Genomic DNA, 27,752 nt, shown 5'->3' with positions numbered 1-27,752 from the left:
CGGCGGTGACACGGGAGCCGAGCCCCGGCCCTGGCCGGGCTGGCAGGTAGCACCCCCAGAGCAGGGACGGGAAGGGGAGGGAGCTGCCGGCCGCCGGGCCGCGGCCGCCCCGCCGCCTCTGCCCGCCCCACCGAGCCGAGCCGAGCCGAGCCGAGCTGAGCCGAGCCGTGCCTAGCCGAGCCGAGCCGAGCCGTGCCGAGCCGTGCCTAGCCGAGCCGTGCCGAGCCATTCCCGTGCCGCTCGGTGCGGGCTGCCGGCCGCCGCCGGAGCTGTCCAGCCGCCCGCGCCTGCCCGCCCGCAGCTCCAGCCATCCCCGCCATGCGAGAGCGATGAGAGCAGCTCCTCCAGACGCAGCCCGGCAATGGAGGATGATTTATTCCAGCTGAGACAGCTGCCGTGAGTAGCACCGACAGGGGAGTGGGGATGCGCAGGATTTCTTCTAAACGGGCTGCAGAGATATTGTGAATCCTGCTGATTTTTAAGGGAATTATTTCTAGGAAGTGTCTTAGGCCCCGGGAAGCAGGCCGTTTTCCTTGCACAGCTGCCCGGGTTCAGCATCCTGGGGGCATGCAGGGATCCATTTGTTATATAAATTCACTCAATTTTTATTTTTTGCATGAACTTGATGGTGGTAGAAATAAGGAGGGGTGGAATAAAACCGTAGAAGTGCCAAAAGATTTTTTGAGAGGAAACATTACTATTGCATTTGCAAGGTGGATTGCATCTGTAAATAACGTTGTGCTAGGGAAGGCATCTTCCTCGGCTTCCTCCTTCATGCCGCGAACTGATTGCAGATCAAAACCTTTTTTGCAAAGGTGTGTTTGCAGTGAGTATCATCGATATTTGCTAACTGTATGTTTTGGAGAAGCAAACATTGCTGCACAAGGAAAATGCTGTTATTTGTGAGGAACTCCTTGCTGTTGGGATGCGGTTGCTGGATCTGTGCAAAAAGGTGATAAAAGCCTTGCTGCCTTTTAACACCAGCATTTCCTTTCCTTTTCATGAATGCAAAATGTTTCCTTTAAAAACAAGTGCATTTCTCCTAATGCTCCATTATCAGGTGCTTTGAAACATATTCCTATTTATAAATCATTGACTCTGCAAGGCAGGGAATAAATGCTTAAAGTTGATTTTAAATATTAATGAGCTCATGTCAATGACAGAGAAAACTGTCCCGTAACATTTCTAATAAGTTGGGAAAATGGACATGAACTCCAGTTATTTTTAAATACTTAGTTTGGATGCATTCAGCTTCTCAGTAAAAAGACTAAACATGATTTCATTAGGCCATTTTTCCCAATCTCTTTTTTTAAAAAAAAAAACAAAAAACCCAAAACACAGAAAAATGTTCTAAAGTACCTTTCAGTGTAGGTGTAATTAGACTTATTTGGTGCTGTGAGATCTTGCAAACAAATGCAGCTCTCTGAGATGTCTCAGCTGTGAAGAATTTTGCAAGTATGGAACAATAAATATCACTGTGTGTTTTTTTCTTCATTTGTGTCAATTTGTTTCATAGGTTCCTAAGCGATAAACATATTTTTTTGTTTCCTATGATGAGGAATGTGGCCAGATAGCTCTCTACTCAGATTGCCATTGAAATATTTACAATTTTCAGATCAGTCACGGCCTTTGTATAGCGTCTGGAACCATCATCTCCAAAATGGTCAGTTCTGAAAGTCTACTTCAACAAATATTACAAAATAAGAAACAGTAATACAGGGGTTTTGTGATCAGGTACTTTAAAAGTCAGGAAGGGTTTTATTGGCATGTTTATTTTGCGCGTGACTTTCTAGGACACTGAACAGTTACCAGCATAGGTTGTATGAATGATTTTCAGTCATAATCCCATGGAGCAATGGCACTTTAGACCTCCTGAAATCTGGGGAAGAGGTGTCCACATACTTCAATGAACTTTGCACCAGGCTTTGAGACTGCTGAAGTTATAGTAATAGTCTTCCTTTAAAAAAATACAAATATAAAAGTTTACTTCCTGTATAGTTAAACCAGGTGCTTGTAAAGCTGTTGCAAATAAGATATGAATGGTACTTTGATATCAATTGCCCTTTGTAATAAAAAAGTCATTTCATGGGCATACAAATTTCAGTGTTTGTTTGCTGAAAGTGTGTATTTTGTATGTCATACGAGGATTATATCTTCAGTGACAATTTTAACACGAGAATAATAATTACTTGTGTTTGTCGTATAGGGTCAGCAAAAGAAAATTCAAACCAAGATAGTTGTACTGAGGTTAAAAAAACAATCAGATTAAGAGAATTTAAAATTGAGTTTCTCAATGGAACAAAATATGAACCTGAATTCAGACGAGCTTCATTGTTTTGTTTGTCTTTCCTTATAACTGAGTGAAGGATCCTCTGCATACCCCAAATCAGAATGTGAGATAAACCCCAGTTTCACTGCAGTCAATGTAGTTTCCTTGCTCATTTCGAAGAGGTCTGGGGTTTTGTTCTGTGTTCTTATGTTTAAGATCTTCAAATGTTATCTTAGAAAACAAAATTTGTGACTCTGTTATTGTCTGCCAAGACATAAAGGCCAGAGAAAAGCTTTCAGTTTCCTGCTGCAGCTGAGAGCGTTACTAAAGTAGTACAAGGAATATTTGCCCCATACAGCTCTTGGAATGCCCTGTTTACCTGAAAAAATCATCCCAAAACATCTCTACAGCCTGCAAAGCAGGCTGTCCTAAAGATGAGTGATAACCTCACAAAATGGTCACTGTACTTCTCTCTCTCTCCAGGTTACTGCCAGAATATCATTAGTGAATATGTGCAATTCCCCAAATGGGATGTGGTCAGGGGAATAACAGATGTGCCAGAACTGTGAGGAGGAAAAAAAAAAGTTTTCTATCCCTCTGCTTTATGTTTCTACCGCAGTGAAATCTTAAGCTGGACTGAGTGGCTGGTCGTGGCCAGGACTCCTCTCTTTGTAAAAAACCCCATGGGTGACTGAGATGTTCATTCCTCCATCCCCTTGTCTACCATTGGACCAAAATCCATTTATGGGGGTTTTGTAGATTGCCCATCACTTTGCCCTTATATTAAGTATTGATTGTATCATCAGCACTTGTAAGAGAAAATAAGAGTTGAGGTCTTGCCAAATATGAAAAGCCTTTCAGATCACCTTTAGAAATGTCATACATGCATGTCAGTTTGCTGCAGCTGCAGTTGGCAGGGATGCTGATAGTTTAGTTTTGCTGACCCTTAAACCAGAGGATTAAACTGAAGTTCAAGAGACTCTCTGCTAATCTTTATTGTAGAGTTAAAATGTTCAGGTATTGGAAGTCTGAAGAGGTAGTAGCGAGACTAATTTAATCTATTTCCAAAATGTTTAACTGAAGTGCAAGAAATCGTCAGTTGCCAAGGTGAAGAAGTTACACTGATGTTGCAGGTAAAGTGAAGGAAGCTTGAGGAATCTGATACATTAAATATGGTAGATCTGTTTCAAAATCTTTGTTTGGTCACGGGAAACTTAATTGATGGAAAATGGAGCTCCTCTGTGTACATGAAGCGTTGCACAAAATCACTCTAACCAAAAGGTGAAAGTTGTGTCGATTTAACAAAGTTCTGTTTTCATGTCTTATTCTCTCCGTGGCCTCGCTGCAGAGATTAGATGATTATCTCTCAGCTAGGGCCAGAAATTATATAAAATACAGACAGCCATGAGCATGACACTCATGTGACATTCATCATCTCATATGCCAGGACTATAACTGGCGGGCAGGTATACTCTTCAGTCTTGACTTGAACTTTATGAAAAGGAGTATCCTTTGATTCACTTTCTTATTCTGTCCCACCTCATTACCTAAGAGATTCAAAAAATGCACAGATGAACCAAGTATTGGAAATCAAATAGTTTCTTAAAATACAGGTATTTAATTAATTCCATAAAATTAAAGACTTCAGTTTAAGACAAGAAATGAAAGCAATCATATTTATAGTCACAGAATCATCACCATAATGGAAAAAGATCAGTCAATTCACTGAATTATCGTATGAATCCTACTTCACTAAGTAATGCTTAAAAATCTGACAAATTTCAGGAGTTCCGCTTCTTCTAAGACACAGATCACTCTTATGAAATCAACATGGAAAATTGAATTTGGGTTCTTCCTACAAAGACAAAGCACTTGAAATTCCATGACACAGCTATGTCTAATTCGCAATAAAAGTCTAGGCACACAAAACATGGTTACGATTAAATGTATCATTTTAACATATTTTTATAACCTGTATGTTTTTATAACTTTATATGTTAGCACGATGACATCTTCTTTGTACAAAAATGATGATTATATCATATAGCAATGTACCTCTGCAGTTTTTCCGAAGCCAGTAGCAACCAGCAGGATCCCATATCTAAAAGCGGATATAGATAAAAGTCACAGCATTCTCTGTGAATGTGAAATGGAGACAGGAGGGTGGGGAGAAGCCTGGCTACTGTTTGACCAAATAGGGCTTCAAGACTAAGCAAACACAGCTTCGACCTGGAAAAGACCCACCAAAGTATTGATCCTTGTTTCTGTATTCTTAGGGTGGTCAAGTTCCGCCGCACTGGGGAAAGTTCAAGGTCAGATGAGGATGTCATTTCAGGAGAACATGAAATTCAGATTGAGGGTGTGCGGACAGAGCTAGAGCCTATTGAGCTTGAGGATGGAGCTGCAGTGCCGAAAGAATTTGCCAACCCAACTGATGGTGAGTAGGTTTCTTGTTTTCCTGTAAGGAGAAAGGTGTGACCTCTTCATTTCAGTCATGTTGCAACCAGGCTGAATACATTGGGTTTAGAGAAGTTAAAGATCCCCAGATCAAAGAAGGAAACAATAACACAGGCAAATTATGTTACACCTGAAAATCATGATTTAGCTACCTTGTTCTCTGAGGGATGCTTTATGCGTTTTTTTTATATTACCAGTAATAGACCCTTTTAAGGAGTTGTGTATCCAGTTGTCACCACCTATTTCATACGGAGGTTTGACTTAGTTTCCTTTAGAACTGATCAGTGCTCCTAAAACGTTGCCAAGTTTGCTGGAGCAGTTACACGTGGCTCACCTTCAAGGCTGAGCATGAAGCCTCTGCAGTGTTCCTGTCTCCTCCTTGCCTAGAGGACAAGAGGGACAGAATGAATGTACATCCCAGCCTCTGCTTTCTGCCTAGCAGAGAGGTGCTGACTGCCCTGAAGGCAACACCAATTTAGAAGACATGAGAAACGTTAATTTTGTCTTAGCACAAGGCATACTAAAATTTTGTAGGATGACTATTTTCCCAGGGACTTATTTATTAACAGATTGATGCAAGAGGAAGCCAAAATACCATGGAGTGAGCTCAGTGAGTTTCTCAAAAGACTCAGTGCATCAGTGCAAGTCTGCAGATATATGTAGAATTTCAGTTGGCACATCGCCCAAAAAAAGTGCAAGTGATGCAACAACCCAATATGCTGAGCTTCAGGGCCATCACATCAAATGCCTGGACTGAAGTCACAAACAGGTTTTATGACATCTCTGCTTCGTTTTATCAGTTAGATTTTGTTTGATTTCCTTTTGGTTTGTGTTTTTGTCTTTTGCTTTCTGAGGATGTCCAACTCTTAGCTAGATAAAACTTTTCTGTGGCAAATGTACTTTTTAAACTGCTGGAAGTGTTAAAACTTTGAGACTTAAATTGATTTAAACAACTTGAATATCAAAATGTATTTTTGTTGTATATTTCATTTTGCACTTGAGCAAAGGAATTTGAGATATCTCAGCTTCTTCAGGTAGAAAAAAATAATGAGGTCATGACAATGTGCGGGAAACAAGAACCATCAGCATTTTTAACAAAAGTGTGTTTCAAGATATATGTCTTGGACAAATTCTTGATTCAAATAATTACAGTTTGACTCTCCATGCAGTAAGATATTCTTCTGCACTTTCCATCTCTTGCATAGTATTGCTATGTGCTGTTGAACAGCTCATACACTTCTCACCAGAGGAAGGTGCAATTCAGTGGCTGGTGGAGTCACTCCCAGGAGTAATAGGCTGAACGTGTGCTGGAGTCATTGGTGCTACGCTGATTTACTTCTATGTGAATAAAATATTCTAGGAATATTTAGAATTATTTTGGCTTTAGCACAATTCCTGAAGAATGTAGAGATTTTCCCGAGTAGGAACTGTATAAAAGCAAAGTCACTCTCTGTTATGTATTTTAGATCTCAGTAGATTACCCAGTTAATAAGTAATTGCATTCACAGAAAATGCTGTCTCAAGGGATGGCTCTTACTAGAAAAGGAATACACTTCTGCACTAGAATTGTTTTCTTTCTAGATACTTTCATGGTGGAAGATGCGGTGGAAGCCATTGGATTTGGAAAGTTCCAGTGGAAGCTGTCTGTTATTACTGGATTAGCATGGGCAAGTAATGGTTATCAAGGTCAATTGCATGATCATCAGTTAGAGAATCTCAGTGATTTCAAATAATGTAACCGTTCTCTGTTGACAAAAAGTCTCCAAACAGATAATTGTACAATAAACAAGGAATTTTACTTGAAATTTTAAAATGACAGCTGGACTCAAACTTGTTATGTGGGGGTAATGAATAACTGATTGATTTCTCTGTCTCTGAAGTTCTTATAAATCAGGGTTTGAAAAATCAGTGATTTTACCACATCCATCCCATTAGCTACAATATCTGTTTTCTCTATTAGTCAGTATTATTATAATCTCAGTTTCAGGTGAACAGCAACCCTGTACTTCTAGTTTTAACCTTGATGTCAAGAACAGAAATACAGGCTTTGTTTTCACTTTTCTACTGTTTCTGAAGCACTATATTTTACATCTACTGTGGTATATTTTAGGGTAATGATATCTGGAGCCTGTATTTACCAGCTATTGTCTACATATCAGGTTACAATCTGCCATGGTTTAGATCCTAAATCAGTAGTAGAATTTGGTCTACAGATGATCTATCAATATATTTGATACAAATCCAGAAGCAGTGTGTAAGGGAAAAGGGAGTAAGTTTTAAGGTAATAAACAGTTCTGACTGAATCTGTGTGTAAAGGAGTTGAAAGCTCATTCCTGTAATATGCAACATGGAAGTGAATGAACCTGGATGACTGACCAGACAAGCCTTCTCGAAATCACCCACCGATAACTTTTGATTTGGCTCTTTGAATCCTCTCTGCCAGCGTTACTAAACATTATGACAATCAGAAATTAGTTTAAAAGTGCACCTGTTGCTTTTTTTCTCTACACTGTGTACATCCACTGTACCTTGCAAACATGACTGTTTTGTTTCACCTACAGAGTGAGAATGGCACCAGCAGAAACAAGGTTAATTTCAAGAAGGTATATTATGGACCACTACATCAATCTAATTTTCAGGCAGCTAATTTATTTTTGTTTCTTTTCTACCCTTCTAGATGGCAGATGCTATGGAAATGATGATTTTAAGTATCCTAGCTCCTCAGCTTCATTGTGAGTGGCGATTACCAAGCTGGCAGGTTGCATTGCTCACATCGGTAGGAAAAATAACTGACAGCTGCTGTATTCTGTAAGGTTTTTCCACTCATTGTTATTCAGACATTATGCTTTATATCCCAAAGTTAAATCTGTTCATGGCCTTTGCAGATTGCCTTTGGCTCGGAAGAATGTAGGAGTCTTTTTTAAAAGCCAGAGCTTGAAGAAATGAAACTCAGTGAGAACTGAGGAAATTTCGCAAGTTTCAGGTTCAAAGTTTCATGTAATTTCCAGGAAAATATATGAATTGACTCAGACTCATCCTAAAATTCAAACCATTTGATTAATTGAAAAAAGGATTGGTAAATTTTTACTATCTTTCTTGAAAATCTTTCTCTCTCACCACATTTAAGCTCGCTTGTACATAGACAGTCTGGGAGCCGTGAGAGAGAGCAAGCAATTGCTTTTCGAGGTGGATCATTCAGTGATCTTTGCAAGCAGAGCTCTTATAACACCACCTCTACGTATGGTGCTGTGATGTTGGAAACATGCAATGCCTTTAGGGATAAGAAAACTAGTTTTGGGACCCTTCTCTCAGCATATGCCACTGTTGTATGGCATGCACTTTAACTCCTACATTTCTGTTTCCTTTAGCTTTTGATGCCATTTGTGGTGGTGTGTAAATTGGTCAAAATGTTCAGTAGATTTAAATCAGTTAAGATCATGTCCTTTCCCATACCTGAATGCAGCCAGCCCATCTGAAGGAGGGTCTCGTTCCTTCTTTCAGCTCAGCACGATTTTATTCTTAGTGAGCAAAATCAGAAGGAGAAGGGGTCAGTGAACATGAGACAAAAGCTTTGACAAACAGGACTGCTTCCTACCCCACTTACTGCTTGAGTATGCACTTCTTTCTCAGAAAAAAATCCTATGGTTTTAATGCGCTGATGGGGGAAACGTGCTTGGGTTTTGCCATTACCTTCACTGAGCAGGATTTCATTTCTCTCTCCATCTACAGAATAAACTATACTTTTTGGTGTCACCTCTGAAAAGGGTACAATATATTTTCTTTGACACCTCAGTCTTCAGACTTTTCTGAAGTTGTAAGATCTAATTTTGTCTCCATTCAAATCTGAGACAACCTGCTAAGAATGGCAGTAGGAGACTGGAGGCGAGCTGTCTGAGAAGTACTGCATCAGCACTGGGCTCCTAGAACAGCTCTATCTTGCAGACCTCAGGCAACACTGATCAGCTTTTATTCATGAACATGTTCGTTGGAACTGGACAACTCAGCATCTTCCAGGGCTGGACTCACAATGTGTATAATACCAGAGTGCACATTCTAGTGTCAGACTGGTTTGTCACTGGATGGATCTTTTAATTGCAAAGCTGACTTGAGAGGTGCCTAGTTGCTTCCCCTCTCCAACCCAGGCACTTGCTCCTGTCTCCACTTGCCTGTCCCCTCAGTAATCCTGATGAAACACTCAATGGGGCCTTGCTGTGAAGCAGATGAAGGATTTTTTTGTGGGTTATGAAAACCCTTCAGCAAAAAAAGCCCAGCCCAGAAACAAGAAAATTATTTCCATTTAGTGGCAAATTGTGCTCTCCAGTCATTTCTTGTATTTCATTTTCTTCCATTTATCAAAAACTGAAAAATATACAGCACTGGTCTAATTCAGTAGTTCACAAATTAACAGGTAAGATAAGGGTGAGGTGATGACAAGTAGCCTGGCAGAGATTTGGTTTATTTATGTTGTGTTTAGATTCCTGACCTCAACAAAAAGCAAGGCAACTACTGAAAATGGGCCCACCACTGGAAGAAGCTGAGAGACCTTGGCTTGAACAGTCTGCTGACACTCATCCCCACTCCTGGGCAATAGCAAATTCCCTTTCAAGTCAATGGAAGTGAAGTTAGGCTAATGCTGAGTGACTTTTGAAAAATCCCACCATATGAATAATGATCTTTAATAGTCTCTACTGCAAAGGCACTATACCCAGAACAGCTGGACATTTTGCTCTATTGTTAGAGCCGAAATTTTCTAGTTTCACTGTGAAGTTGTATTCTCTTTGCTGTCACATGGAAATTTTCACTTGTCTTGTTGTTAAGGGGAAGATTTTTTTCTGGTGTTTCACAGGTGGTGTTTGTGGGAATGATGTCCAGCTCCACCCTCTGGGGAAACATTTCAGACCAGTACGGGAGAAAAACAGTAAGTCTTCAGCTCCTACTAGAATATAGTCTAATATTTCTACAGTGTGAATGTTTCAGTGCATGATGTTCACAAGTATCATAGTCCACATGTATGAAGCAGAATTAAACAGAGCCAGAATTGACCTCCCATGAAATAAAAGGAGTTTGAAGCTCTACTTTGCATTTCATTAATTTGTGTTACAGCAGAGACTTTCTTTTCCCCGTGCTTGTTTGTTAAATACAGGGCCTCAAGATCAGTGTGTTGTGGACGCTCTATTATGGGATCCTCAGTGGTTTTGCACCAGCATATAGCTGGATCTTGGTGCTGAGGGGACTGGTGGGCTTTGGGATTGGAGGAGTGCCTCAGTCGTAAGTAAATATTCACAAGTCCAAACTTTCTCTTCTCTATTTATTTTTTTAAAAATGTTTATGTCAAATTGAAGACATGCCTCTGTTAAGTTTTCCCAAACCCATTTTTTTCTAAGTATTTTGGAACTAATATATTAAACTCTCAGAAGGCTCTGAAGATACCTAATACATCACTGAGGTGAATTGGATTTACGATGACTTCTATGCGAACAAGCTGGGTTCCTAAATGTAAGATGTTATATGCCTTAAGTCCTTTTAAGCTTCTCTCATTCTCTCGGGTAAACCATGGTGAAAATGAGGGGCCCAAAGAGCCCACCTCGAAGTGGGTAAAACACAACAGACAGCATTTTGTAGCTGTGCCTAAACACTGCATTGCTAGATTGTATTGGTGGAGTCCATAAGGGATGACGTGGTCTTGTTGCAAAACAGGTCATGCCCTAAACACTAGCATTTGGAGGTAGAGCTGAGCCCTGACTCCTGATTGTAAAACTGCAGATTATTGTTCAGTCAGAGCCTGAACTTTCACGTCTGAACCTGCGTTGGAATTCCAAAACCACACAGCCGAAACCTGGAGCACTGAAGATATCTTGATGGCTCAGACGCATTTCTAATAAGAAGGCAGCATCAGGATATTTCTCTATTACTGTGTCATTCCATTCACTGAAGAGGGGGATCTCTAAATTTTCCACCTGGAATAAATAACTCTGCTCTAGGCTTTTAATTATAAATGTAAAGGGAAGAGTATAGCCATTCTCTCTCTGTGTAGTCTTTTATCCTTATTAATAATTGATATTTTGCCCCATGGAGGTGCTATTTCGGAGTAGTCAGAGTCTAACTTTGATTGATGGCTCACAGACTTCTTCACAAGGCAAGTCAATATCCTGTCTTTTCTATTGCCATTCCCAGATAAAAGATTCAAAGCTGAGATGGAACATCACAGTATTATTAATTTTCTTTTACTGCTCTCCTGCCCACCTTTAGAAGCTGCACAAAAGCGTAACGTGTATGTAAAATAGGAAAGTCCCTAGCCTGCTGTGTATTGCCCAACGGTAAGGCAGTTTCTGCCATGCAGCTCCAACTGAGCGCAACTGGAATGAGGCAGGCGAACAACAAAGACAAAGCATCAGAGTTAATAATGCCTTGTACTGCAAACACATATTAATGATGTTCCACAGAGCCCCAGTGGAACAGCTACAGCACAGCTAGTGCCATTTTACAGAGGGGCGGATAATGCACAAAGGCTACGTGACTTAATGAGAGACAAAGAGCCGGTTACAGACCTCAGAGTGGATTTCATTGCTGCTGAGTCTGTTTCTTGTTCTAACTATAATAGTGATTCCTTTGACAGAGGAGTAAGTATATATGAAGCAGGAAAAGTAGCTCCTTTCTAATATCCTTAAGTAGGCTATGTAACTTTGGATATGAGTGGCTGAATTTCAATGGAATGACATGGGTATCTTTATAATTGTATCTTCTATAATGGGTATGAGAGAGAGATTTTTATGAAAGGTGCTATTAAAAAGAAAGCATCCAGCAATAATAAATTAACTGACTATAGCAGACATCCCTCTATCTGTACATATGTAGGAGCTGCACCTGAGAAGCTGTGGCCTCCTCTGGGAATTTTCTGTGAGATATTATCTAATGCTGAGTATGACTATTCATTCACAGTGCCAACATCCAGACTTGCAAAGATATGGAGTATTCTCTTAAGAAAATAGTTCTGTACAGCACTAATCAGTTCCTGTTTTCTGCTGCGATATATAGGGGACTGCTCTACATTTCATTACATGATTTTACTTCCTTCTCCTCTTAATCACTGATTTAATATAATATTGTGTGCAACTTTGTACTTTGATGAACTGAGTTCTGGGAAGCTACTCAGAGATCAATCCACCATTTGTCAAGTTAGTAGGAGTTTTGTCACAAACATCAAAGAAAGCCTAAGGAGTTTAGAGGCAGAAACAGGACGAGTCAATGGAATGCAAATAGAGTAGGAGCAAAGAACGACAAATCTTACCAGACGGTTTGAAGAAGACAAGAGAGCCTTGACTGGCTGCTGGCGCTTGCGTTCATCCTCAGGAAGTACTCACAGAGAAGCTGTACCATTACTCCTTGGCACAGTCTGAAACAAAGGCTCTGCAGAGTTAGATGATTTCTTTTTGAATTCCCACAATAAAAGAATGCAAATTATTTTATACCAGTAACAGGATCAGACCTTGAAAGTATTCACCTTTTGGAGAATTGAAACCTGGCAGAGTAGACTGATGTGAAATTCTCTGAGCCAGTTGTAAAGCCCTGAAGAAGTACTTTACCCAGCAAGAGTGTATTGAATGCTGATGGACCAGACTGAAAATAACAGGCATAATGCCTGTCCCAGACCAGAGCAGGGTTGTGAAAACATATGCATCAAGAACTGCTGCATTTAGCTAACAACTATAGGGTTACAAAATCACACGAACAGAGCAAATTCTGTCCTCCATTGCAATGATGAACTAAAGGGGTTTTGTTCTGATGTAGAAAGGGGAGTCTGAACCAGTGTCCGCAGTCTTGCTGACTCTGAGGGCTAGGAAGGGTTTTGCGTTACTACTATGGGTTTGGCAGTTCTAATAAAAGGCAAACGAAATGTTTGAACCTCTCTCATTGTGCTAACGTGGCATTTTTCTCAATGTGCTAACATGACATTTTTCTCAATGTTCACTCTTTACAGGGTAACCTTATATGCTGAATTCCTTCCAATGAAAGCCAGAGCAAAATGCATTTTATTAATAGAGGTGAGCAGTGTAGCTATGCATACTGGTCCCTAGAGGGACAAATTCTGCTGTTGGTTACATCCATTCAATCCTACCAATTAGAAATCTCACACATAGCTGCAGTCAAATCTTGATTGTCCAAGTAGTGTGGAGCTGAGGTTACCCCCATACACTAGTACTAGCTCAGGTCCAAAAGCAGCATAAAGCATTCATGTAATGCTCCACTCTTTTTGTTGAATCTGCCTTTTTGCAAATTAACTTGCATCCAGCAAGTTACTGCTGTTGGCACAAGGGGGGCCATTTGGGTGTCACCTAATTTCATGGTGAAATTAATCTACAACTCAGTAATGGATGGTGGAGAACTGACTGTTCAGTAAATGCAGGGCTAAATTCAGCTCCCCGTATTCAATCCAAATGTATCAAAGTCAGAGAGAGCAGAATTTTGCCCTATAAATACTTTAAGGCAAAATTTGCAGCCCTTTAACGGACGGTAGAAGGGTCAGAGAATAGTACTATTACTTGTCTGCATCAGTCAGTTTGGGAAGAGCATCCTTGTGGAAAGCCTCACCAAATTGAAACAGCTTCTCAATGCAAAACCAGTCTTCTAGGATATCTGCTGGCTAGTCCTACATTCAGTTGATTAATCTTTCATAAATAGAGTTCAGTAGATGAATTACTTCTTTCTGTGTCACTTTTGTTCTGCCACAGTTTGGCTGCCTCTGAGCAACCCTGGGTTAGAAATATATTCTGAGCCTTAAATAATGAGCTAAGTGGATTCATAATCTAAAGGAGAATAATCCTGCATGGGTAGGATATGCAAGAGGATGCCAGCTCCATCATTTGCTAAGAAGGTATCAATTCCTTCTTTCATCCACAGGCCAAACTCTGTGGCTTTGGTAGCTTGGTTTTGGTAAGGAAAGCAAATACCATAAATCTTGTGGTGGTAGCTGGGAATAATACTCATAGACAGATAAATTAATAGTCATTTTGCTTAAGAAACACCGTGTGATGAGTCTATTCCTTATGAGAAGCTACCTACAGTTAAACATGAGTGTCTAGAGAAAGTCGGTGCTAGGTTTTCAGAAATGAACATTTTAGCTTCTGCAACATTTAACCAAATCCCCTTAAAATGTCTGGACTCTATTTCCATACAGTGGTGCATATTTGAAATGTCTCTGGCATTTCTCTCTCCAGCTGTCCCTAGAGAGCTCGTCTTGGAATGTTACAAAAAAAAGAGGCCTTAAGAGCACTCTTATTCTCATTTGTGACTGTTTCTTTTCCCTTTGGCAGGTCTTTTGGGCCATTGGGACTGTGTTTGAAGTCCTTCTAGCAGTGTTGGTGATGCCCACTCTTGGCTGGCGGTGGCTTCTCATTCTTTCTGCCCTCCCACTTTTGCTCTTCGCTGTCCTATGTTTTGTAGGTATTCTTTCAAAGACGAATGTATGTGCCATCAATCTACCACTTCTCTACCTGATTCTGTAACCTGATTGAAGGAAATCGTGACAGTTTTGAGCTTTCTGTTGGTGTCTTCTTTGAAACATCTGAAATAACGGAAAAAATGCTGTTGTTTCAACAGTGCTAGTAAAAACATTCCAGTGAGAGCTCTGTTTATGTGACTGTAATTGCTGGAGGACAATGGTGGGCTGGAATTTTGTGAAACCAAATCAGGCCTGGAAATCTCTCCAATTTAATGACTTTGTTTCAACTAAGCTCAGTGGAATCAACATTTTATTAAAAGCTGTTGCTATTTCCCTGATTGCTCTTTAGATTTTTAAATTATTTTGTCAAAATCATAACTTTTATAATTTCTGTCCACTTAAAATATCCACCCAAATCAGAGGTAAAATCTGCATAGTGCCCATCAGATTCTAAAATAAGATGTATATCAGTTAACCCTGAGCTTCAGTGCACTATTAGGTAATATATTTGCCAATCACTCAGTCTTCTCAAAGATATACGTCCTTCTCAGGTTGTTTAGCAGCTCTTATTATTCCTCAGTCACTGACATTGTTTTTCAGAAATAACTCCAGTTATACAGGTGCTAACATGCTTGTTTTTAAAAGGAGCTTAAAAATGCAAATTTTGGAATGCCTAGAGCATCTTGTTATCTGCCCTGGATGCTTTGCCTTTCCTCCTGAGAAGGTATAATGTAAAGAACCTGCAAAAATGCCTAACATTTCTCAGGAATAAAACCAAGGTAACAGAAGGGAAAGATTTTAGGCTGGAGTTCTGACTTCACGGTGAAAGTGGGGTTTTGCAGTTTCTTAAAGCCTAACGAGGAGTTTGACATTTGGCAGAAAGATGGTTCTCTGAATTGTTAAAGTTTAGTTCTGTAATCCTTTCCTATGCGAGTAGTCTGCTGGAGTCACTGAGATTTCCCACTGTAAGCCCACAAAGAAAATCCTCAGTGTGTTTATTGCTGTGTTTTGACATCGTTGTGCATGTGCTCTGCTTTGCTCTCTTAGTGGCTGCCAGAAAGTGCCAGGTATGATGTATTATCTGGAAATCAAGAAAAAGCAATTGCCACTTTAAAGCGGATAGCAACGGAAAATGGAGCTCCAATGCCTTTGGGAAAATTAATTATTTCCAGACAGGTATGTACAGGTAGCAGGCACATGAATAACGTGGGATACAATGAAACTGTGCTACATTCATATGTATTTTTATAAGCAAATAATCAATGTTAAGTTTAATTTTAATGTCTCAACCAGTAATAAAAAAATGAGGGATGATCTTATATGCCTCTTTCACAGTGAGGAAGAGCTGGTTTCTCATTTTTATTTACATGAAAATCCTGAAAGTGAAAAGGACCTTTAAAGTGGGCATTAATGTTATTTAACCTCACTCTAAGACCCTATTATTAAAGAAAATCAAACCTTGAGGCTACCGAAGAACTCAGATCAGAATTCCCAGATCTGAACTCATGAGACAAGATGGAATTTGACTCTTTAGCTGTACCTCATTTTTAATCTAATCCTGATTTTCTGGAGTGGGAAAGCTGCAAGCTCCTATTCAGTCCTAATGCATGGAGTAATTCAGGCTGTTATTTCTGAGCTGCATATTACCGTATGAATTGCATTGGATTTTTTTTCATTTCAGCTTTATATGGCCAACTTTTCAGCACGCTGTCAACATTTAAAGCAGCTCTACATTTACAGAACAAAGAGCAGACTTTTGTAAGAAAAGAAAGTTACAAAGTTAGCCAGCAAGGAAGGACAGCAGAGGGAGACTGGTAGATTTGAACAAGAGCAAAATTGTAGAGCTAGGCAAGAGCCTGTTGGTAACGACAGCATTTTACTGATCAGAGACGGAGGTTTGATTTTCTAAGGTCTGGCTCAGTGAGGATTTGAGCTCTTGTGCGTTTCACAAATGCTTGGTTCAGTCACGGTAATTTTGATGGGCTGTGCAGGAACGCTCTCCAAGTTTTGGGTGGCTTTGTTTTCAGGGTGGGGTGGGAAAGTACTTTTCCTTAACCACAAGTTTATGGGCTGAGCCCTCTACTCTCTCTCTCTAAGAACCACACAGTTTAAAAGGGGTCTGCTTGCAGGAGGGCTGCTTGTAGTTCCTCAGTACCTTACCCTAGATCAGAAGCCCTGAGGGGCTGCTCTAATTTACGGGAGCTGACTGTGCACCACATGAATCGTATGCCACCTGTGGATTGGCAAAGTTCTGCTCTACCTCTTTCCAGCCCCACCTTGTTCTGACAGATCCTCACCTTCCTTGTGGAGGAGTAGTGTGCCCTGTGCATGAACTGGTTTTGATATCGTTGTGCTCCTAGAGAATTCCCCTTGGCAGAGGAATTCTTTGCTTGGATCCCAGCTCCAGTGTGGCTCCTACAACCTGAAGAGCCCTCAGCTGAAACCAAACACTCATCCTGAGATATAGTACATACTACTGTGTATTGTATTATCCCTTGCCACTCTGCACCCTCCAGCCCGGGACCAGTGAGTGCCCTGATCATCTGACTTCCGCTTGTTTTCAACAGGAAGACCGAGGAAAAATGAGGGACCTTTTTACGCCCCATTTTAGATGGACCACATTGTTACTCTGGTTTATATGGTAAGAGGAAATATAAATGGCTCAGTGCCAGCACAATTCTAAATGGTTTTTAATGGAGGTATTTTACAGTATCATTAAAATACAGCAACTTCCTCCTAAAAAAACCCGCCTACTTCTATTGATTTGTAATTTATTAAACCACCCAATCACTAGCATTCTCAATCTAATTGCCCTTTCATTTTCTAAATGCTGATAGGAAATAGCTTTGAGGTAGCACTTAGTGGAAGTCCACACACAGTAGGTTCAATTTTCATTCATGTTGTTTACTATAGGTTTGACCTGCTGAGACTTCCTCTCTCATTTTCTTCCTTGCAGGTTTTCCAATGCTTTTTCATATTATGGGTTAGTTTTATTAACTACAGAGTTCTTCCAAGCAGGAGACGTCTGCAGCAGTGAGTATTAGTCCATTTTAAATATACCCTGTTAAGTGGTGGAATATCTTTTATTAGATCACCTTCTGCTGTTAGTTTGGAAAGGACTGTGGTTGCCAGCCTGAATTTTAAGGCTTCCACTTAAAGGGTTACTTATTTGAAACATTTTTGATAGACTGTTCCTTGTCTTCTGCGCAATGCAGAGAGGTCCTGCAGTGTCTCTGAGCCCAAAATGTAAAACAGCAAGACAACCTTCAAGGGAGACTTGTTAGAAAAAGTAACTGTTCTTCTTGAGAAAAAAGTGATTGAATAAATGTAAGTTTCCAGATTTGACAGGCCTAATTAGTTCTGAGATAGAGGTAACTGCTGCTGCTGGGGAGCTCTCAGGTTCTCAAGTTGTGAAGACCTGCTGAGAAAAAAGATAATGGTGGGAAACCATCGCCCTTTTTGTTGCAGATTTTTGTGTTTAAAAAAAAAAAAAAAGTGCTTTGACTGCATTAAGAAGAGGCTTGAAAAGTTTGATTCCCCAGGGGAGGCATGATTGTATTCAGAACACTTGTAATTAGCGAAAACTGTCTGATAGTTGGAAAATTCTAGAAAGAGGATGGGTAGTATTGGGAGAAGACACAGATCCCGAGCTTGTACAACAGTGTATTAGCTATTTGAGAGGTCTAACTCTGGTTAGTCTCCACAAAGGAGCATGCATCCTTTAAAAATACTTGTTTTCACAAAGACATGGTATTATTCAGTCTTCTCAAAGTATACATTAAGTGTTAGTATCCCAATTTATGTAGGGAGAAACTGAATTATTGATGTTAATTCTGTTCACTGTCATGAGCCCTGGACTGAAAAATAACTAAGCCCATACAGCTGATAAGGAGGTGTAAGTTTTCATTCTGATAGTGATGGTTGCAGAGGTAAGACATCCTGCCACAAATAAGATTATAAACTGTTAAGTTTCAGCTGTATCTTCCAGGTAGAACATACCTGCTGTGTAGCAGGGTCTTTTCAGTACGTCCCTTCTATCAGTTTCAGCAGTAAGAGTGATAAAGACATAGCAGGAGTAAAGGAAGGTAAGCAGAGAAGAGGTTACTTAAAATATATTAAATGTTTGGTTTTTTTCTTTTTCCTCCCACAGTATCCAGTAGAAGGAAAGAAGTTAAAGCAAAGTGCAGCCTGACCTGTGAGTATCTGACAGAGGAAGACTACACTGATCTGCTCTGGACAACCCTGTCAGAATTCCCTGGTAAGCGGCAATAAGAAGCACCAGTTCTTCACTGCCAGTGGCTCAGTGTGACTGGAATGGGCTCTGGCACAAGCCATGAAATGGGCTCTTCTGCCTGGCCTAATGCCAATGCATTTCCCGCAGCACTGGAGCTCCTTGCTTGGACTACTTGATATATGCAGTGCACACAGTAGCTGTAGCTCTCTTCACTGCCCATGTGATCACTACAGAGAAAATCACCAGTAATTGCTTTATGAAGCTATAATGGTCCCTCTGACTATGGATTCTATCCAAACAACATATTAGGCGTTCAGAGGAAGAGTAACAATTAAATCAAAGGGGCAGAATCACTTGAACTTTTATCCATAAATGACTTCCCAGAACTATTTTAAAAGGATCGTGGTATAGTGAATCAATGAACTTGCTTCCTAAAGCTCTGTGTCCAGCCTCAGTCATGATTTTCAGTCAATTTCAGTGAATTTCAATGAACAGTTTGACACAGGACAAGCAAGATAGTTAGCATGTAATAGCCATTGTTTCTTCAGATGTAGAAGATGATCTCTCAGTATTAATATGTTTGAAATAATACTGTGAGGCAGTGGTCAAGTTATTTTCACTGTTCTAGATTATAGTTTCAGGGACAAATGCTCAAAGAGAAGCCATTTAATAGATGAAAAGTTGTAAGTCTATGACCGGTAAATATGCATAGTCCCTACCTAATGGGAGGACTGTTCTGCATAACAGTCATTCTGGGGAGGATGTCAGTGTACGGTGGACAGAAAAGAGAGTATGTACTCTTGGACTGATGCTATAGCTGAAAGGACTGGTTTAATCCTGAGACTTGGATTAGGAGTAGAAACAGGTAGGAGTAAGAAATACTAACAGGGATACCTCTGAATATGACACTGGCAACTCTGATGCTTGAATAATCCCCACACTTGCTGTACATCCGCTTTTTAAAAGGATCTGGAAAAGTTGCATAAGAGAGAATACTTAACATTGAGAGACTTAACAGAGCTTGATCTATTTTCTTTATCAAAGAGCAGGTGAGAAATAATTTGATGGCAGCATATAAATAACACAATGGAAGGAAAATACGAAGTTCTAAAGATCCCTTAAATCTAGCAGTAGGAAGATTAGCAGGGAACAATGGTCAGAAGTTGAACAAAAGATATTCCAATGAGACATAAGGCAGGCATTTTTAGCATTCACGTTGATAACCACTGCAATAATCAGTGGTTAACAGATGTCAGAGTTGATTGCTCACTGTAGCCCCTGAGCGTGTGGGCATGTGGATGCGTGGACCAGTGGGGCTGTGAACATGGGGCAAGACTGACCAGCTGGGACACAGAGCTTCTGTTTTCACATGGCACCAATGACTGGGGCAATCCATTCTATACCCCTGCCTGATGCCTCTGCCAGCAAAGTATTTTAAAGAAAGAGACAACAAAATTTCAAATCTAAATAACCCAGCCTATGTTAAAAGCCAGCTGCTGCAGCCTCCACCTTTGCTCAATTCCCAACAGTCAACTTGTCTCCTTCTACAGGTGTGTTAGTAACACTATGGATTATTGATCGGATAGGTCGCAAGAAAACCATGGCCCTGTCCTTTTTTGTCTTCTCGTTTTGCAGTCTTCTGCTGTTTCTCTGCGTTGGAAGGTAAGTAAAACATGGTAACAACTGGTATATCTGATTCATCCGTGATCTCTCTTGATTATGGCAGGAGAACTGGAAGTGGTGGTTTGAAAAGCCGTGAGATGGTCGTGCTCAACTGGCGAATGAATTAAGGATGGTGTTAGGTTTTCTCACCAGAGTTTGGAAGGAAACTAAAAGAAGCAGGAGAGGAGAAATCCTTCACTATAATCTTGAGGACAGAACAATCCAAAGGGGAAAATAAGAGCTTATGTCTGAGTAGGAGGCCACCATTGGACAATTTTTAAATTAGATCTGATGTCATGAGCCTCGGTAGCTGGTTCATGTACTGCTCTCTGCCATTCATTACCTATGTTTCCCCAGGCTGACTGTACCAGGGCAGTGCTTCACAACCAAGCCCAGTCTCTGCCTCCCATTCAGCTGCTCTGACTGGTTCACTTGTCATGGGCTCTCGGTGGTCTAGGTGCTGTGGCACAATTACATGAGAAGCAGTCGACACAGACTGGCACAACCTCGAAGCTGTATACAGCATGGCTGGTGGAGCTTGATGCTGGCATTGCAGATACATGGGGCCCAACTTTCAAAAGAACTTGGGTTCACATTTTTGTATTGTTCAGTGTCTGTCCTTCATGCAGATTTTCCAGAGAACAAGTCAGTTGGCAGCTCTGCCCTTGAATCTTAAAGGTACCAAATTTCCAGCTGGGCTCTGAGAGTCTGCCTCTGACTGCATCTCGCCTTCATGCCACATGCATGGAACAATGTCTGTACCTTGGGGCTGACGAACAAGGAAATGACCTAACAGCCAGAGGAGAGCTCTCTGAATCTAAACCTTTTCAGGCACTGTACCAAACCTTATAGTACAGAAACCTTGTAATAAGAAACCTTACAAAGTTGCAAATATCCAGGTAGTACGTAGGTTCGTGTCTTTTAAACAGGAAAACTGCACTCTCATTTCCTTCTCATGCGTGCCATTTTTTTGTTAGCACCATTCATAACGTGGAATATATTTTTCTTATTTAGATAAACTTAGGCATTCGCTGCTTATTTCAATAGGCCACAGCTGTGAGTTGGAATGAATACACGTAGAAAGCTGATGTGATTGTGGGAATGCAGATTGTTTGGCATCATTGTTATATTAAAGGTCCAGAAAAAATACAAAGGGTTCATTAAAAAACAAAAGGAATCGTTCTAACAAATTTAGCATTTTTATTGCACTTGCCTCCAAGTTAAACAAACAGACTGTACAGAACAATCCCAAACACTGCTCTCCTTTTTATTCTCACAGAAATGTTCTTACTGTGCTGCTCTTCATTGCAAGAGCTTTTATTTCAGGAGGATTTCAGGCTGCTTATGTTTACACTCCTGAGGTAAGGAGGTTGCTTTTGTAATGAGAATATTTAAGGGGAGTGAGAACATGGTGGGAAAGTCATTTTTATGACCTCTTCACAATGGACCTTACCCCAGATATGAGTTGGTGATCTCATTGTCATTGTCTAACAGAACTTGCTGTAATACCACTTATTAATTTCCATTGATTTAGGAGACCGGTGGGAAGAGAACTTCCCACTAGCGTTAATGGGCTGATGCTTTGTTCACAGGTTTATCCGACAGCCACACGTGCTTTGGGCCTGGGAACATGCAGTGGAATGGCCAGAGTGGGAGCCCTCATAACCCCGTTCATTGCACAGGTAAAATCCCTTCTCCTTCTGAGACTGAAGGCACAGGAAGGTGATGGACAACCTGCTTTTTTGCTGTAAGGGCCAAACCAAGGGCAATCTGTGCATGATGTGTTGAAGGAGGGTTGTTGTTGCCTGTTCCTTGAGGGGAGTTCAGGCTCATCTCTGAATTTACCTCTTGCTCCAGAGCTCCATATGTTGGGGGATAAATAACCAAGAAGCAGGCTGCTGGATGGCTGTAAGGACACCTTAGAAGCTACCACCTGGAGCTGGGATTTGTGAGAGGCAGGGAGTTTCTGTGCATGGTGCAACGCCACCTTTCTCTTGAGATCCCAGGCTGAGGTCCTGGGGGCTACAAACCTTCGGGGTATGTGGAAAGAGCTAGGCAGCGAGGTTGGGGGAGCCAGGCTCCGCAGGGACAGGACTCAGAAGACTGTGTAAGAAGCAGTGGCTCTGCAGATGGCTAGGTAGAAAACTTGTGATTTCCTTAAGTCCTGTCTAATACGTAAGGGCAGCAGCACCTTGTGGCACTTGTAATCCAGACTGTTTTGTAAGTGCTTAATAGCTATGTGTAATCATTGAGGAAAGAAACTATGCAGCAGTGCACATTAAACATTTTTTCCATACTGTAATTAAAATTTCTACTACTACATTAGTATTTGTATTTCTTTCTGTGATAAGGCTCAGGGGTACTGTTTTGTATTTTCTGCCTTTTTTCTGCAGGTGATGTTGGAATCGTCAGTCTATTTAACACTGGTGGTTTACAGTGGATGTTGCCTGCTGGCCGCTGTGGCTTCCTGCTTCTTGCCCATTGAAACAAAAGGTCGTGGCTTACAGGAGTCCAGCCACAGAGAATGGGGACAGGAGATGGTTGGGAGAGGATCTCATTCCCCAGGGGTCACCAGGTCAAACTCCGGATCACAGGAATGATGGGACATGAAAACCTGCTGAAAGAATGAATGATACGGGCAAGATCTCTTTCACAAAAAATCCAACCCTGAAGCATAGAAAGCTGACCATACTGTCACTGCCAATGTCATGTGTCAAACTGCAGGAACTTTTGGGTTGAACCTAAGCAAATTGTGTCTCTGCTGCTCTTTGCTCACACTCATAAAAACTTTACTTCTGTATTGAGAGGCATTTGATCCAGATATCATCTGAAGTTTAGCAGGAAGGGTTTTTCTTAAGTCTGTTGTGCTTGCATGGTCAGCTATTCAGCTTAAAACGTCCCGTGCCAAGCAAATAGCTAACTGAATGCAACTCAGTATAAGCTGTAATTAAAATAATGTACTCTTGATGCCTAAAAACAAAAGATTAATATTTATTGTGTACCTGGCATAGCACACGGTGGATTCCATACACTACAGAATAAGTTTTATGAACTAGATGCCTGCCTTGCACTTTTTAGCCATCAACAACAACAAAATGTGATAACGGCAAATCAACCAATGCTTTCTAGTTCCCTTGCTTATGGGTTCTGTTCCTTGAGAATTAACAGGCACTGATTGCTTGGAAACGATTTTCTGAATGTTTCTCCCATCCAAGGCAGGTAGTTTGAGTCAGTGAGGAGTGGTATTTGTTGCAGAGATGGAACCTTATATAAGAAATGTAAATCCTCATGGTTTGGAGCAGAATTTGACTTTTCTAACATTGCCAGAATCACTGAGCACTCTGTCTGTTGCTTGGTGAAGACTGCTTCAGCTGTACTGGTGTCTCTTTGTGTGTGGAGATGCACGCTGTGGTTTTCTGCATGGGTCCAGGTATGTTTCTGCTCAATTTGCCTAAGTATGTTCTTGTGGTGGTGTAGCCAAAACCTTTGATAAAAATGCCTCAGTCTGAACAGCTGCGTGTAGCAGTTTGGATGGAGCTGCTCTCAAGTGTCTCCCAACAGAAGCTGGCCTCCTGACAGCTGGGCAGAACTTTTCGATAGCTGCTGATTGTACATTGACTGTAACGTCAAGCTGGTGACAAAGGAATGTAGCTGGCATCACGTCGTAAACGAACAAAAATCATGGGAAGAACCGAACTGCAAGCATCCTCAGGTGAGGAACTTCACTCCTTCAGATGTCGCTCCTCGAGGTTGATGATTCTGCTCTTGTCAGAGCATGTAACAGAGTTCAGGTGAGGATAAGTTTGTCTTGTTTGTCAGAAATCTGTCACTATGCAGGAAGTCAGGTTTCAGAGTCTGTGGATGTGCAGCGAGGAAATGCATAAGGAAGCTGAGACATGTCTCATCCATGTCTCAGTTTGTTTTCAGGATTCCAGACTATGGAACACACAACCAAATGTAAGTGAGATGGACTAAATGCTAATCACTAGGCTGTGGAAAGCAATACATTTTTATAGTATGTGTGGTCAGTTGTCTCACATAAACATAGTTAAGTGTGCAGCAAATTTTTGCACAGTAGAACATTTTAAGTATTCTGGGAACGAGGCCCTTTTTCTGTGGGGCAAGAATAGGTCACTGAGTCCATGTTTGGGTGCAATACAAATGAACACAGTTGGGGTTCAGTTTTCACTTAGGGTTTTACAGCACTGTACTGCCGTATAATGCTCCAAGATATGTTAGGCTGTTTGTTTATAGCACCGAAGGAAAACCAGAAGCGGATAATTCCTTAAAGAAACTGAGGAAACTCAAAAAAAGGCCAAAGAGGTTATTGATATTGCGTGTGTGGGTATCTCCTGCTGAGAAAAGTTAAAGTTTGACAAGGCACCGAAATGTCCATTCATTCATTTACCACTCGATGATGGTGACTGCAATGAAAGACTCCAGAAGCGGTTGGTCTAAACAGGCAAACTTTCCTTTTCACAGTAATACGAAAATGCAATTCAGCTCACAGGGGATCCCACTTTAGATGTGGCTGATGACATAGAAACACACTGTCTGTTCCAGTGGCCGTTGCTGTGCGCTGGTTTGGTTATCTCTGTCTCTGCTGTCTCTGTATCCTGTGTGCTCGATCTCCAGCAAGCTCAAGTGCCAGTCGATCCCCAATAAACAGGCAGGGCTCTCGTGGCGCTGACAACCAGTGCCAATAGTTTGTTTTCACCTCCTTCTGTCAGGCTGTAGTTGGATAATTCTCCCTAATGCACTGTGCAACTGGGGTAGCTCAGTGCTGCCTCGAAGTAGAGATAGATGGGCTTGTTCTCCTTGGACTGTCCCTCCCATGTGCGAGAGCTGGACAGGACATTGGCAGTGAGGAAGCAGTTCCTGGATGGGTTTAGATCAGATGTTAGACCACACAGGTGACCAGCGAGCTAGAAAACCTGCTTTGCCTTTGCATAGTATGGACTGTTCACCCTTTAATGACAGTTCTGACTACCATCTTCTTCCTCTTGCTGGTGAAGGCACTTGAGAGTGTGCCAGCCCACACCTGATGGGGGCACATCCAGATGCTTATGTGTCTCTCGCCACGTGGGCTTGCCGTTAGCTGTGTTTACAGTTAGGTGTACACCCCAAAACTGGATGGCCTCTAGGAGAATTCAGCAGGGTGTAAGCCTGCATTAGAGGTGAAAAAGAATTTGAAGTGCATGACATCCATGGCCTGAAGGAATGCCACCTTACAGCCTAGCTGCTAAGTTTGTTTGTCTGTTACTGAGCGCCTTTAGTTAAAATTCTGCTTTTCCAGTGTTAATGTTCACATGTCACTTCATTTTTTTGAGTCAATATTCAACAGTTTTAAAGGACTGCATTGCATTGGCCTTCAAAGTGTGCATTCAGAGTGCTTTAGGTGAAGTATATATATCTCATAGATCTGCACGTATGTATACTTCATTTCCCAGGTAAAGATTTATAGGTAACGCAAAACCTTTTGATGCTGTTGAGTAGTTCAGTTTTTAACCTGTGACATTTACAGTATTAAAAAAAAATTGAAGGCATTTTTGCTTTTCATTTTTTATGAATTCTGCGCTGAAAATGTATATATTGATATAAATGCCAAGATTGGTCCTGCTGAGACATCTTCATACTCTGGGTCTTTGACTTAAAGACAGTGATGCCTAAAGCGTGATCCAAAGCTCACTGAAGTCTGGGGGAATCTCCCGTGGATATTCCTGGGCTTTGGATCAGCTAAATAGAGGAAGACAGGTAGGAGCCCGCCACAGCTGATCCCACCTCACTGAAATCAGTAGGAGCCTGTTGGGCACTGAAGAATCAGAACTGAGGTTCAGGTTTTGCAGGTCCTTGCGTATTATTAATGATGGAAGGACGTTTTAGATTGTTCACTGAAAAACTGAAGAACATTTGGGTTGATACACAATAGCCTATAAATAATCACGAGTCATATTTTGTTAATATGGCAACACCATTGATGTATATAATAAGCTTCCAAAGATTGTTTTACACACTGTCAAGTATTTTTCACTGATGAAGGAATTAATATAGCTCGTTCATTTAAAACAATAAAGTGAGATAATTTTGAATTAAAATCGAGAGCGAACAGAATTGTGGGATTCAGAGATTTGCTAACCGTCCAATGTATTAATGTGCAAAGCTGTTGCGGGAAAAAAAATTCTCCAAGTGTGCTTTGATGGAATGATTTATTATTCCTAAATGCTTGCTGAAAGAACACTGAATGTTTTCCTGTGTTTGAATGTACAGTTTCTAAGCTGGATACATTTTAATGTTTAAAAACTTTGTGTATATCAAGCTGCTTGTAAAATACTCCTTTTGTTCCTCTGTTACTGATGCAACATTGGATAGTTTAATTCCACACTAGATATTTTATGTTAAACAAATAAATAGTTTTTTTCAGTAAAAATGCTTTTGGCTGTTCTATGGGACTTCTATGAAGGGTCAGTAACTTTACCATTTTTTGTCTTGATATTCAGAGATTTGAGCTACATGCTGCTCTGTGGACTCAGCTGGATATGCAAGGGCTCCGCACGTTGCAATCTCACTCATTTTGTGTGTGTGTTTTGTGCATTTGGACATAAAGAAAAGTCACAGGATTCACGTCCGCATTATAAGTAACCTCATCGATAACTACAGCTGAATATTTTTAAAATTATCTTAAGATCTTTAGTTGCTTTTGCATTTAATTCAGTTTGGACAATAAAAACCAGCCAGTTTTGCTTCTTGCCTATGGGTAATTTCTAGCAATGCCCTTAATGCTGCAGTATGTGATTGTAGGTCACAAGGCATGTTGGGAGGAGGTGGCTCATGTGCCTGGACGTCGGGGCAGGGAGGGTTCCTTTTATTTATTTACTTTTTAATGTAAACTTTTCTTTTACCTATCTTGTTTTTATAAAATATAATTAAGTGCATAACCCTGACTGTATTCCTCTACCCTTTAAATGATCTTCTTATTTTGATGTCCAGTAGTTTACAAACATAACGTTGTTCATGTCTGAGTCAAAATGACTAACGATCTGCAAATACTTTGCATGCTAATGCAGTGCGTTCTCATCTCAGCGTGCATTAATCTTCCTTCTCACAGCTTGTGCAGCCGTTGACAGTCCACTGGGATGAAGAGTCTTATTTCTGGGCATGGAAACAGTTGGTAACTACAGAAGGGTTTGTATCGTGGAAGCAACACTTAGGGAGAATATTCATTCTTCTGTGTTTTCTGTGAACTTTTTGGCATCCTCGGCCATTTCTAAAGCTCATTCTGTTTTCCAAAATGCCAGAGCTGCTGTTTGCTTACAGAGGATAACTTTACTGATACTTGATGTATTTCCAGCTTTGTTCTGTGTCACAGGCGATCGTTGTTGAGAACTGTGAGTTCGTAAAATGTGCTGATGCTGGCCGCTGGAGATGGCGTTTTGTGCTTGTCAAGAAAGTACGTGCAGTAGCTGTCCAGACATCCCACTGACTCTCTTACCTTACCCTTGCCACGAAAGTGAACTTCAATCTCATGACTCCTCTGTCCCGCAGTGTTTCATCTGTGGCTGCCAACACTGTACAATACCTTTCCTGTCGCTCTAGTCTCAAAACAGAGTGATCAGCTGAGCTACGTGAGAGCGTCCCAAACATTTCTGTCTGGGAGTGTGGGTTCTTAATGGGCCCGGGGCTGTTAGCAACAA

General features: G+C 40.9%; 1 protein-coding gene across 2 annotated transcripts; it reads left to right on the top strand.

The window, feature by feature from the left end:
* The first annotated feature begins 225 nt into the window (after positions 1-225).
* Positions 226-26,482, top strand: SVOP (SV2 related protein). 2 transcript variants are annotated; one of them, XM_076352917.1, is made up of 16 exons: positions 226-396; positions 4,546-4,706; positions 6,308-6,393; positions 7,404-7,502; positions 9,573-9,644; positions 9,870-9,994; positions 12,705-12,768; positions 14,038-14,163; positions 15,213-15,341; positions 16,733-16,806; positions 17,122-17,198; positions 18,316-18,423; positions 19,950-20,061; positions 21,341-21,422; positions 21,654-21,743; positions 22,455-26,482. In XM_076352917.1, exons 1-16 carry the CDS (start codon positions 362-364, stop codon positions 22,659-22,661), a joined length of 1,647 nt encoding a protein of 548 aa, XP_076209032.1. In that variant the 5' UTR covers positions 226-361; the 3' UTR covers positions 22,662-26,482. The 2 variants fall into 2 exon arrangements, with proteins under 2 accessions (XP_076209032.1, XP_076209033.1); XM_076352918.1 differs by lacking the exon at positions 21,341-21,422 and having other exon boundaries at positions 22,455-22,518.
* The last annotated feature ends 1,270 nt before the right edge of the window (positions 26,483-27,752 follow it).

This window comes from Aptenodytes patagonicus, chromosome 15 (assembly GCF_965638725.1).
Source record: "Aptenodytes patagonicus chromosome 15, bAptPat1.pri.cur, whole genome shotgun sequence".
NCBI lineage: Eukaryota > Metazoa > Chordata > Aves > Sphenisciformes > Spheniscidae > Aptenodytes > Aptenodytes patagonicus.
This window is presented reverse-complemented; position numbering and strand designations above follow the sequence as displayed.

Coding starts and splice junctions, on each gene's coding strand:
- SVOP (XM_076352917.1), top strand. CDS start 362: ATGGAGGATGATTTATTCCAGCTGAGACAGCTGCC. Junction 7,503..9,572: donor AGGTTGCATTGCTCACATCG/GTAGGAAAAATA, acceptor GGTGTTTCACAG/GTGGTGTTTGTGGGAATGAT. Junction 15,342..16,732: donor AATTAATTATTTCCAGACAG/GTATGTACAGGT, acceptor TGTTTTCAACAG/GAAGACCGAGGAAAAATGAG.